Source organism: Chiloscyllium plagiosum, unplaced genomic scaffold (genome assembly GCF_037043375.1).
Source record: "Chiloscyllium plagiosum isolate Xiang-an unplaced genomic scaffold, Cpla_swu_hap1 HiC_scaffold_20, whole genome shotgun sequence".
Lineage (NCBI taxonomy): Eukaryota > Metazoa > Chordata > Chondrichthyes > Orectolobiformes > Hemiscylliidae > Chiloscyllium > Chiloscyllium plagiosum.
The window spans coordinates 16637925-16651639 of record NW_028270158.1 but is presented as its reverse complement, the minus strand read 5'-3'; the positions used below and the strand labels follow the sequence as shown (position 1 = coordinate 16651639).

The 13715-nt window shown below is 38.9% G+C and overlaps 1 protein-coding gene across 6 annotated transcripts in view; it reads left to right on the top strand.

Annotated features, from left to right (window-relative positions):
• Positions 1 to 380: 380 nt before the first annotated feature.
• The window catches only part of axin1 (axin 1), a 130714-nt gene continuing 117379 nt past the window's right edge, over positions 381 to 13715 (top strand). Inside the window, exons 1-3 of one of the 6 annotated variants that reach the window (XM_043711948.2) lie at positions 476 to 493; positions 1159 to 1350; positions 10258 to 11239. In XM_043711948.2, the coding sequence (XP_043567883.1) occupies positions 10362 to 11239 (878 nt within the window). In that variant the 5' untranslated portion in view covers positions 476 to 493; positions 1159 to 1350; positions 10258 to 10361. Of the gene's footprint in view, positions 494 to 703; positions 1351 to 3767; positions 3918 to 10257; positions 11240 to 13715 lie in introns of those variants that run through there. The other 5 variants (XM_043711951.2, XM_043711956.2, XM_087997692.1 and 2 more) reach the window with 5 other exon arrangements.

The following is a 13715-nucleotide window of genomic DNA, read 5'->3' as shown; positions in this document are numbered from 1 at the left end:
GTTGGAAGAAAAATAAGACAAGGACTACCTTCCCCAAAACACACAACACAGTCGCCACCATCTGAACTCACTGAAGGAGCAAGTCAACGCTCTACACTTGGAAACCGCGCCTGCGCCCCAAACCGCGCGATGCCCTGTGGGTGTTGTAGGCCTAGCTTTGACGTGCACGGGAAAAACCGTGAGGGCCTGGACTACATCCCCCGACATACCTTTGCACCGGCTCGACCAATCAATATCCTGACCTGGCGCGGGGGAGGAGGAAGGAGGTGGAGGAAGAGGGGGGGGAAGCAATTGAGGGAGGGAGGGAGTCGATGAGGTAATGGATCGCCGAGCAAAGCAAACGCTGAGGCTTTTTTTTCTCTCTTTCCCCTCTCAGTCCGGAGAAGCTTTGATGAGGTCCTACCTGATGAATAGATGAAAGGGAGAGGGAAGGTGGAAAGAAACTTCGATCCCTTTGCTGGGTTTTTTCCTCCCCAACCCATTCGACGGGAATGTAAGGGTTTTTGTGCGTGTGTGTGTGTGTGGGAGGGAGAGGGCGCCCCTCTGAAGGGAGTTAAAAGTGTGCGAGATGTGGAGAGTTGGTGCGTGGAGCTGCGAGGACCTGCTGCTGGCGGCGGCGGCTGCGCTTTGATGTCGGGGCTGGCGGTGCAGGGGCTCGGAGTTCATCGTTAGAGGCGGTTAGTCGCGAGCGACAACGAGAGAGCGAGCAACGGCTGAGCGGCAGGGAAAAGGGGGGGAGGAATTAAAAAAGGGCGTCGTGATCCCTCTACAGTTGTAGGAAACCTCTTTTTTTTTAAAAAAAATCTTTTTAAAAGATTTTTTGTTCCCGGAAAAAAAACTCGTCGCTTTCCCTGGAGTATTTTTATTTCACCCCCCCCCCCCCTCCATGTTCACCTACAGAGATTTTCTTTTAAATTCAGATTTGCTCTTTGTTGAAATGTGATTATATTTATTTTCCCCTTTCTTTAAAGAAAGGAAAAGATTTTTTTTTGGGGGGGGGGGAAGAAAAAGAGCACAGTCAACCGATCAAAGCTGGTTGTTGTGTGAGGGTGGAAGTGGAGGTGGTGGTGTTAGTGGTTGGAGAGGTGGTGTTGTTCTTACGGGTGGGTGCTTTTTTTTTCCCTCAAATTTTTTTTTTCTCCCTCCTTTTCTGAAAAGAAAGGATTATACTGAGATTGTAAAACCATGCAAGAGCCGGGGCGGAGGTGGCCGTCGCCGCCGTTTCTACCCGGCCGTGACCACGGATCCTCCTCATGGAAGAAACTTTCTCACAGATTCGCCTGGGGAAAGGAGTTACCCGCCACGGTGCATGTTGTGTAGGACGTGGGGGAAGGAAGTTTGTGTGCCCAGGTAACAAACAAAAAATGACGGGATCAGTTTCTGTGAATTTTTTTTTTCTTTTTTAGGAGTGTGCGTGTTGTTTGCAAAAGACGAAACGAAATTAAATGCAAGTGGTCGGTCCCAGTAGCCACTGCAACAAAAGCGTGGGGTTTGTTTTTTTTTGGTGGGGGGAAGGTGAGATTGATTTCAAAGAAACTAACTTAAACAAAAAGGGGGAAACGTTGCTGTTCCAGATTCTCAGGCTCTCCTCTTCAACTGGCACGTTGTAACACTCTCTTTTCTTTGGAAACGGGGGTATGGGGAACTTGCACGAATCTGCAGGTCTGGTTTGAAATGCATTTCCCCACATTTTTTTGCACAATTGCGATTGATCGCCTGCGGGACCCCGGTTAAATGTTTATTCACTCATACCTGTTCCCGCTTCTCCTCAACGCCTCTTTGGGTTGCTGGTGTCAACCCTGCAACTGTTGTGTTCTGCCAGCTCTCTTACATTTACCACGGTGAACGGAGGGAAGCTGCAATTCCTCCGCAGAGGAAACATCGCCTTTTGGAAGGCGAGTTCCAAAGAATCTAGTCATTAAGTAGCTGGAAACTTTGTCCAACTTCACAGTTGTTGGTACAAATAGCAGTGGCATCTGTTCGCGTTCCTGAGCGAAATTAGCTGTTGCTCTGTATTTCAAAAAAAAACTGGACACCAAAGTTGTGTTTTAGCATTTGTTTATTGGCCATCAAAGTGATTCTTGTCAAATAAACGTACAAATGTGGATCTGTATCCCTTTACCGTTCAGCAACACTTGACATGTGGTCTGCTTTACATTCTATTTCTTTATGCACTGATCACATACACACAATATGTGATAGTGTATTTTAACAGAGCTGCCTTTATAATGCTTCACTCCGGTTTGGCAGAACTAATTTTAAACCGCACTCTTGATCAGCTTTGAAAGTGCGCGACGTTCACTTTGTGTATATTGCTGCAAAGGTATGTTTAGTTCAGGCCATATGGTGGTTGACAATATTGTTCATGCTTTTTTAACTTAATTACATAAGTTGCGAAATGGAAATCACTCACGATACAGTAGTTTAATACAGTAATCTAGCTTGACTTTCTTGCGGGTACTGAAAATTACTGTGGATTGGGTCTTTTGAGAAAAGTAGAATTAAGGTTTGAATTGTTTTAATGATGAAAGTGTTGGTGAGAAGTTGACCTTGGCTGACCTCTGAACTTCGAATATAGCTTAGTCCTTTACCTAGCACTGATCGAACGAGAAACCAAACTAAAAAGAGACCAGCTAATATGATGTTTCCGGGTTTCCATAAGTTTCCGTTTTTTAAAAAACATCTAATTATCTCTCAGTTCGTATTTGCAGGTGCGGTTGGGCTGGTTGGTCTTAGGAGATTGAAAAAAGCAAAATATCAAGAACAGTTTGTCATGTTCATTGGGTTTTAAATGCATAATTATAACCGAGGGAGCACGCACATGATTTAAGGGATTGTGGTCGCATTGAATTCTAAGTTTGGATACTTATGAATGTCCGTATCGCGTTTAATGAATAAAAATGCGAAATAGTTGTATTGCAGGAATACTGTTTACTTCAATTTTGTGTTGTATTACATTTCAGTTGACCAGTTTTCAAGGACAATGGACAGGTACTCGGATTGTTTTTTCTGGTGGTTTTTAACTAGTGCAACGTCTAAAGCACGGCTCATGGTGTGTGGAATAACTGTATTCCATTGTTAGTGTCATACATTTTGTAGCTAAACAAAGATTAGGCCTTTCTGATCGGATGTAATTAATGCAGAGTACTTTTTTTCTGTATCTTGTTTATTTTCCACTCCAGGGTATTAGTGACCTGTTTGTTCTTGCGAGCCCATTATGTAAGTTATATTTTGTGACCCGCGCCAGAATAAATAATTGCAATATTGTGAATAAATGCCGTTTCCTTGCATTTTTCCAGGTTCCTTCTGTTAAAAATGCTATTGCCCTGCAAGTTAAAGTAATGTTTGAAGTTTGTCTTGACATGTAAACGTAGTTAATACAAAACAATTTTTAAATGGTCCATAAAGTAGAAATAATTTATGAAGATTTACAGCAGTGTAAACATGATTTACAATTGTCAAGTTTTGTTGACTAGTATTCTGTTAATTAGGCGTTTGATTATTGTGAAGTACATCTTACGCTATGTCAAAAGGCGTATTCTAATAATTCTAATAAATACATACTTAGAGAATATCCTAAGACTCCATTTGCGCTAAATTCAAACACCGTTAGCAAAACAAAAACAAGATTAATGAATTTTGTAGATTTACAAGTCATTTTATTATGGACCTAAATGAAGAGTTTAGGCCAAAGGATTTTCGGTTTCTGTGATGAGTAGATGAACTCTTTTTGCAAGTACTAAAACAGGGGGCGCTATTTCCTCCTTTCAAGAAGGATCAGGGAATGTGTGTCTGAGTGCGAGAGATTGAAAATAACAAAGAAAGTGTTTAAGTATTTTCCTGTTGTTAATTTCCTAATGGTGTTTGAGATTCAAAGATCTTAGATGCACTCGGAAGCAAAACATAGATTTTTACAGGTAGGCCGTGAAGCTAGGAGCGTGTTTTATTGGGGGGGAAGAGGTTCCTGAAAATGTGCATTGGGGTTTGAATCGTGCTGAGGTTTTATGCCAGTCATTTCTAGATCAAGTTTAGATTAGATTTGTTTCCACCGAAATCTTTAATTAATTTGATGTACTGTTGCGACATTTGACGTTAGAAAGTTATGCAAGCCGCAGTGTTTTTTTTAAAAGCGGCCTGGGCCGTTTTATTAGAAACAAAACGAGAACTGCAAGTAGCTAAAAGGGGTCTCGTTTGCTCTTTCCCATCCCCCACTGTGCCGGAGAGGCCAAGAAATGAATGCGATGCGGGCTGCAGATGTATCAGTCAGATCAAGGGGATTGATGCGCAAACATCTCGCAAGTGTAAGATACAGCTTTTCACCACCAACTCGATCTGCCGTTCTCTGTAACTAGCCTGTCAAGTGTAAGGTATTTCTATTTAGACATAGATTGAAGGTGGATGGTGTTTTAAAAAAAAAACCTTTAGCAGAAGATTCCATAGGAAAAAAAGTATTTGGTGAATGATTAGGGCGGCATGGTGGCAAATTACTGCCTCTCGGCGCTAAAGACCCGGGTTCGATTCCAGCCTCGGGTGTGTGGACTTCGCACGTTCTGTGTTTGCGTGGGTTTCCTCCGGGTGCTCCGCTTTCCTCCCGTAGGGAGGATGTGCAGGCTAGGTGGATTAGCCATGGTTACTGCGGGTTATGGGGACGTAGTGGGGAGGGGGGAGCGTAGGATCTGGGTAAGATCTCTTCGGAGTATCGGTGTTCACTCGATGGGCCGAATGGCCTCCCACACTAGGGATTCTATGAATAATAGTTTATGCACTGCAGCAGATTAAATAGCGATTGTAGGTGGTTTAAAAACATCAAACGAGCAGACTTTTTTTTAAATGGAAGTCGATGCTTGACAATATCAGTTGTACCGTTTGATTATTTCCATATTCAGTATATGCTATTGGAATGGATTTGCAAAAAGGTGTCTAATTGATATAGTTGCTCTTAGATTTAATTTTAAATGTTATTTGCTAAGTATACTTAATGCAATCGACAGCTTTTCAAGCTTTTATACTGCAGGGCTAGATACATTTTCAAGCGGGTTTTTTAACATAATAGATATTTCAGCGGGTGGTTCCCCAGTGGAGTGGATTGTTGGAAACTAGGCCACTCTAGCACTAACAAGTACTGTGGACTGTTTTATATAATTTTTTGCTCTGTCCTTCCTAGTTACTATAAAGTCATAGACTCATACAAAAGGAAACAGACCCTTTGGTTCAACCAATCAATAACTACCATGTTCCCAAACCAAACTATTCCCACCAACCTGTTTTGGCACATCCCTCCAAATCTTTCCTATTCACGAATGTATCCAAATGTCTTTTAAACATTGTAACTATATCTGCATCTATCACTTTCTCTGGCAGTTCATTCCACACATGAACCACACTTTCTTTTTATAATGTTGCTCCTCGTGTCATAGAGATGTACAGCATGGAAACAGACCCTTCGGTCCAACTCGTCCATGCTAACCAGATATCCCAACCCAATCTATTCCCACCCGGCCCATATCCCTCCAAACCCTTCCTATTCATATACCCATCCAAATGCCTTTTAAATGTTGCAATTGTACCAGCCTCCACCACATCCTCTGGCAGCTCATTCCATACATGTACCACCCTCTGCATGAAAAAGTTGCCTCTTAGGTCTCTTATATTATCTTTCCCCTCTCACCCTAAACCTAAGCCCTCTAGTTCTGGACTCCCCCACCCCAGGGAAAAGACTTTGTCTATTTATCCTATTCATGCGCCTCATGATTTTATAAACCTCAATAAAGTCACCCCTCAGCCTCCGATGCTCCAGGGGAAAACAGCCCCAGCCTAATCAACCTCTCCTTTATAGCTCAGATCCTCCAACCCTGGCAACGTCCTTGTAAATCTTTTCTGAACCCTTTCAAGTTTCACAACGTCTTTCTGATAGGAAGGAGACCAGAATTGCACACAATATTCCAACAGTGCCCTGTACAGCCGCAACAGGACTTCCCAACTCCTGTACTCAGTACTTTGACCAATAAAGGAAAGCATACCAAATGCCGTGTTCACTATCCTATCTACCTGCGACTCCACTTTCAAGGAGCTATGATCCTGTTCGTTTTTAAATATTTCTCCTCTCACCTTTGTTTTAAAAAAAATCCCCTCAAGTTTTGAAATCCCCCACCCTAAGGAAAACAGACTTGTCATTCATTTTATCTATGTCCCTCATGATTTTATAAAGCTCAAGGTCTCCTCAGCCTCCTACGCTCCATTGAAAAATGTCCCAGTCTTTTCCAGTCTACTCTTATATCTCAAACCCTCCAATCCTGTAATATCCTGGTAAATCTTTTCTGAATCGTCTCCTGCTTAATATCCTTCCTATGACTGGGCAACCAGAACTGAACACAGTCATTCAGAAGAGGCCCCACCAACATCCTGTGCAACTTCAACATGACATCCCAACTCTTATACTCAAAGGTCTGAGAATGAAGGCAAGTGTGCTAAAAGCCACCTTAACCACCCTACTTGTGATGCAGGTTTCAACATATTATGTACCTGAATTCATAAGTCTCTCTACAAAAACTACCCAGGTTCCTACCATCACTTGCATAAATCCTGTCTTTATAATACCAAAATGCAAAATCTCACGTATCCAAATTAAACTCCATCTGACATTCCTCAGTCCATTGATCCAACTGATCAAGATCTCGTTATAATATTAGGTAACCCTCACTGTCCAATATACTACCAGTTGTGATGTCATCTGCAAACTTAATAACTATGAATGACAAAAAAAGTGGATCCAGCACTGTGGCCTGTGGAACACAGCTGGCCATGGGCCTGCAGTCCAAAAAACTGTCTTCCACCCCAGCCCTCTGTCTCCAATCATAAAGCCAATTTTGTAACCAATTGTCAAGCTCACCCTGAGTCCCATGTGATCGAATGTTACTAATTAGCCTACCATACAGAATCTTGTCAAAGGCTTTACTAAAGTCTAAGTAAATAATGTCTACCACTCTGCTCTCATCAATGTTTTTGGTTACTTCATTAAAAAAACTCAATCAAGTTTGAGAGACAAGATTTTCCTTGCAAAAAACCATTCTGACTATCCCTAATCAATCCTTGCCTGTCCAAATGCATGTAATTCCTATCCTTTTTAGAATCATCTCCAACAACTTACCACCATCTGTGTCAAACTGTCAGGTCAATAGTGTTAAATATCTTTCAAAATATTTAAAATCGGAGAAATGGTTTTTATTCAAAATGCAAATTAAAATTATATGTTTACATATACAAGGTGACAATAAACTTGCTTGAAGTCTATGCTAACATATGTTTATGCACATGATTGTAACTTGAAAATTTGACACTGCATTTCAAGCATTTCTGGATATTTTGAGTGTTAGTTTTCATTGCTTGCCACTGAATAATTACTTTTAATAGTTCTACCGTCTAGACTGCTTATGTTGATGCTTATGATGGGTCCATCAATTGGTCATTGGCATTTAAACAGAAAAGCAGGTGGTACTTCAGTTTTCTCTGTGTGTAATGAAGGTTTTTCTGAATTCCTTGTTGGGTTCATGATGACTCTCCTCTAGAATTACAAGTGATAATTCTAGAATCCTCAACAATTGGAAGTAATCCTACCTTTTTTATTTTTTCTGCTCCATTATCTTCAAGACTGTTTGTTTGTTTCTTGACAAAAGCATTTAAAATGCCAGGGCATAGTAGGCTGTGGACCAAGTGCAGGTCAATGTAATTAGTATAGTTTGATGTGTATTGGCTGATATAGATATGGTGGGCTGAAGGACCTGTTTCTAAGCTTTATAATTCTATGACTCTCAATTGTTGGGTTTTTTATCCGTGTTGCAATTAAACAATTTGGAAAGAGATATGACAACAGTAGATATAGAATCATTTTTTTTGGAATGATCTATGCTTTTTTTTCTGCATGGCCCAGATAATTGAAGTGTTGCATATTTGTGGGCTTACATTAACGTTATACATTCTTTGCATGCTACATGATTGTCTGAGGCTTTGCATAAATTGTGCAATATTATTTAACTTTAAACCTTTTTATGACTTCACCCCAAAAATAGTAAGTAGATTTCTGCCAAAAGTCAGATTTAATTTGAGACATGGCAATCTTCTACTCTGAAAACACAAGATGTGACCGTAGTTTAGTTAAGTTGAAAAGTTGTTGGCTGACAACCTCATCAGAAACTGTGTACAAAAGTTTTTTTTTAATTTGTTAGATTATTTAAAATTTCTAATTTTAAAGAAAACTAAAGAACTGCGGATGCTGGAAATCACAAATGAAAATAGAAATTGCTTGAAAATGTCAGCAGGTCTAGCAGCACCTGTCGAGAGAAAGCAGAAATAACAACATTTCTGAACTGAAAAAGGGTCACTGGACATGGACATTAATTCTGCTTGCTGTGTACAAATGCTGCCAGACCGGAGTTTTTTTTCCCGCAATTTGATTTTTGTTTATAACAATCAAGTCTTGGAGTGAAATGCCATTCTTAAAATGTAGCATGATGATGGTATAACCAGAACATGCTGTTGAATTTATACAAAATGTATTGCGTATTTTCAAAAGTAACACAATTATGCATACTGACAAAAACCTGAATTAGTGTTCAGAGATTATATCAGTTGGATGGTTTGGATTTACATTTTCATCTTGGATGTAATACTACAAAGTGTTTATTGATTTATTGACTTAACAACATTTGGAGATCTTCAATTTTCTACTGAAAATTAAATATCCTGCAAATCTAGTTCACAAAAAAGCAATAGTAGACATTTTGCATAACTTATCAGAAGTTTGATTTTTGTTTTAGCTAATGAAACTGTAGCTATCAGAGATCAGTCTAGTACCAGTCTTTGCCATACTTTGCATAAAATGTTAAAAGATGCATTCAGTGTAAAATATTCAATGCTATTTGGTTATAGATGATTATGATTTTAAGTGAGAAGATACTTAGAAAAAGTTAAACAAAATGGGGGTTGGGAGGAAGAAATCATTAAAAACAATTGAAGATCAACCCTGCACTTCGAATGATTCTTTTCAATATAATGATTACAAAATACTTGAGCCAATTAATTACTTTTGATGTCACGTCATCATGATTCACTAGATTCACCAACACAATTGAAGCTCATTATGATAATGTATGGAAATACCAGACCATTTGCAATAAGCAAAATCATATGATCAGAAATGAAGTAAATGATCATACAATCTATTGTACACATCTTGGTTGAGTGGTAAATGCTGCCAGGTCATCAAGAACTCTCATAAACCTATTGCTGTAGAATCTTGGGTAACTATGAGAGAGCAAATGTAATAATACTTTAATGACGCCTTTGATAGTGCAATGCTTCCTCTGTATGCCACTGAAAAGTTAGTCCAGATTATGTGCTCAAATTCTGCAGTGGCTTGAACCTGCAATTTTTGTCTTGTGTGACAAAGCCACCATTGCAAAGGAATGAACACTGCATGGTATTGCTGGTATTTTTAAAATTTTTGTTAACTGCATTAGTTATTCAGTTTGTAAACACAAATCATCACTTTTTTAATGAGCAATTTTTGGATCTGTAAATATAGAATGGAGTTATTACTGGAAACTTCAAACATGACGACACTTTCTCCTATCCTTTCTTTTCTCCCTTTTGTCCCCCTGGGCGTTGTATGTCAACATTCAACTACTGTTTAATTCGGTGTGCAGTTTGTTGACCGTAGTCTTACTATAATCCTTAGAATTTCAATGCAAAAATAATATTTTTAAATAAAAGATGGACAAGGCATTTAGTCCCTTTTACTAATATTAGTGCGAGAACTATGGCAGTCTACGGGTGGCTTTTGTTGGAAGCATTTGAAGAGCTTAATGCACTTCCTTTGGGAGAATAGCTTAAGCGAAAGTCATACAATACCTTAATAGAATTGACTCTGAGCCTATTTATTTCATTGATAAAGTGGAAAGTTTGTTTCATATTTTCAAATTTTGTAGATGTCCTGGTTTGTGTTAAGACAATAGTTAATGTTTTAAAAAAAAATGAAGTGACATGGCATGAGCTAGACTTGGGTACTTTGTTTTCTATGTAATGTTTTGGATTTAAGAGAACCACTGGAAAGAATGTTTGTCATTTCTTCTTTCCTGCAATTTGTAAATTTTAAGTGATATTTGGTCTACATTAGCTAAGCTCACAGGAGCTGCAAAGTAAAGTTATTGTGGATGTTTGGTGTTAATATTGCTGGAATTATAACTTTTCTTTTAATTACAGGAAGAACACCATACCAGCAACATTTAGTCTCTGCTTGAATATTTGACTATAAGAGGAATTAGGACTGAACCGGATTTGGTGCTGTACATGTGGTTGCTACAAAAATGAGTGCCAGAGGAAAGGCATATTTGATGGACCTAGGGGGTAGCTTTACTGAAGATGCACCAAGGCCACCAGTTCCTGGAGAGGAAGGTGAGCTGGCGACTACGGATAGTAGGCAATTGAATCACAGTTTCTACCCCATAAAAACCGAAGGGCTTAAAAATGAGGCATCCACAGCAACCCCACGGAGGCCAGATTTGGATTTGGGTTATGAACCTGAGGGTAGTGCTTCACCAACACCGCCATACCTGAGATGGGCAGAGTCCTTACACTCTTTACTGGATGATCAGGATGGAATAAATTTATTCAGAACTTTCTTGAAACAAGAAGACTGTGCTGACCTGTTGGATTTTTGGTTTGCATGCACTGGATTTAGAAAACTGGAACCAAACGATTCTAATGAAGAAAAAAGGCTAAAATTGGCAAAAGCCATATATAAAAAGTACATTTTGGACAATAATGGTATTGTCTCCAGGCAGATCAAGCCAGCTACTAAAAGCTTCATAAAGGATTGTGTTATGAAGCAACAGATAGATCCTGTCATGTTTGACCAGGCCCAAACTGAAATTCAGACAATGATGGAGGAGAACACCTACCCTGTATTCCTGAAGTCTGATATTTATTTGGAATATACCAGGACAGGTGGAGAAAGTCCAAAGTTGTACAGTGATCAGAGCTCAGAGTCTGGGACAGGAAAGACATTATTGGGATATTTACCTACTTTGAATGAAGATGAGGAATGGAAATGTGACCAAGACACAGATGAACAAAAAGGGAGAGATTTGGCCACTGTAAATAGGCTTACACAGAAACTGCTTATGGAAACAGCCCCACAACGTGCTGGTCCAAACAGGAGATTTGATGAAGGTCGGGAGTGCAGGTAAATGGCGTAATAGTGTTAAGGATCAGAAGCCTAAAATGTTCATAACGTATTTGTAACAAGTTTTGTGGGAAGGTTCCAATTATGCTATAGTATTAAGGTAAATTTAATTTAATGACTCAATTGATCCAAATCACCACATCTTAAAATAGATACAACCCAAGTTGCAAAGAACAAAGCTAGCAGTCTAATATTCTTAGACAGCTCAAGTTCAACATGGTGTGGAAACTGCTGTTAGGAAGGGAGTTGCAGGATTTTCATTCAGTAACAGTGAAGGAACAGCAATACAGTTCCAAATCAATTTCGATCAGGTCTAGAGGAAACCTCCGTATGGTGGTGCTTCTACGCATCTGCTTTTGAATTGATGAGTCTTCGCTTTTTTTTTGAAGGCACATCTTTGCTTCATTTTCTGAAATTGTAAGCAATTTCTAAACAAATTTGCAGAATTATGAATGTTCCTAATAATGGGCTTAGAATGAAAAGGCATGATTTCCTTGATCACTTGTCAAGGCTTGCCTGCCTCTCAACATTTTCAACTTTCAACATCTCTGATTTTCCAAAAACAGTACTGCCTTAAAAGAAAGGGAAATCCCACTGTTTTAACATAGTCAGAGTCAAAGCACTGCATAATTGATATGTTAAACAACATAACTGAAATACAAGTACATTGAGATATGAAAGTTTCTGATATTTCAAAATTACTTTGTTTAATAAGTAGATATTAAATTGATGCCGCAAATAGATAGTGTTTTGAAGCAGTCATGATCTAAACGAAATGGCAACCAAGATTAGATACACTTAAGATGAATTTGAAATGAAAGGATTTCTGTTGACACAAAGTTTCCAACATCTTGAAGGGCATTCGAGAAACAAGTGGAGGGGAAAGTATAAATAAGTCTGTAGTATCTCTCCAAATAGGATATATTTTAAAGCTCTTTCATCTACCCTCCTGCTGGGTATTGGATGCCTGGATGATATATAATCTTCTCCTTCTTATCTTGAGCCATTGGCAAAAGTAATTGAGGCGAGATAAATAGCAGAAACGTGTGAAGTCTCGCATTCTTTCATCAACATTATGTTATAGTGATGCAGCTAGAATTAGATTTTTATTTTCTGAACAATGAATAATAAATTACATAGAATATGATCATTCAGAAGAAAAAGCTGCAAAAACATTGAAGTATATAGGCATTGGCCCAAGCCAATTAACCTTCAGAACGAGAAAGTAACTATAGTAGTTGTATCCTTACACAAATGAACAAAACAATGAGAAATGAAAATCAAATCCATTTCACCCTTCTACATACTTAGTGACAAATGGTGCTCTTTCCTGATGCATAGTAACAGTTGTTTATACAACATGCTATTTAGATTCCGTATGGAGCTGAGGCACTAAATTGAAATGTTAACCACTGCGTGCGCCCCAAGCTGGGCTGATATCCAGTAATGTCCTAGGCAATATACTGCCTACATCAAAAAAAAACTATCTCTCCACTTGAGACGATATGTTATGCCATTTACTGCTAAAGGCTTTTAAAAATTGGAAAATGCACAAAAGCATAACAGTATCTTGTACGTTTGTCTCAATTTATCTAATCATGCTCAAAGGCATCTTCCTTCTATCTGTTTTCTGCAAATTGTGTCCAGATTACTGATTCCAAATATATTTTTTTTAGTTCTACTAATATATCTGCTATTTGTACTTGTTGACTTAAGTGGTCTCATTTTTGCATTGCAGAATTACTGAGTTATAATCTTGTGTAATCATGGAAACATACCATAAATTTTCATTGAAAAATTGAAGTTTTCATAATGTGATTGTGTTTCATGTCCACTTTGCTTTCTAAAACAAAGGGCATCTGATTCCTGTAGTTATTGTGGAATGTTTTCTATTGCACTGCTTGGAAGATTGATGGTGTATTTGAATTTCAATGGAGCCTGTACCAATTTCAGCTGTAATAGATATCACTTTGGATATCTTTGCCTCCAGACTGGATGAAATTCTGTGCATTAGGTGACACCAGAGATATGGTAGCTGTAGCCTGTTAAATGTTTGTTGGAGAAGCTACCAGCCTGCCTGTGCATGCATGGTCTACAATGGCTTTGTGGAAGCAAAGGAGACATCTAGAAACTACAGAGATGGGTGGAAAAATGTGGATAAGCAGAAAATAATGAAATTTAATGCACATAAATTAGTGAGTTTTGAGAAGATTTGTAGCTCAGGTTGAGGTTCTGGATGTATATTTGCTTGCTGAGCTGTAAGGTTTGTTTTCAGACGTTTCGTCACCATACTAAATAACATCTTCAGTGAGCCTCCAAATGAAGCACTGGTGGTGTGGCCTGCTTTCTATTTATGCTCAAGTTTCCTTGGGTTGATATTATTTCCCATGGTGACATCATTTCGGGTTCTTTGTCTCAGGGAATGGTAAATGGGTTCCAAGTCGGTGTGTCTTTGATGTAGGGGAGAGTGGCTAGG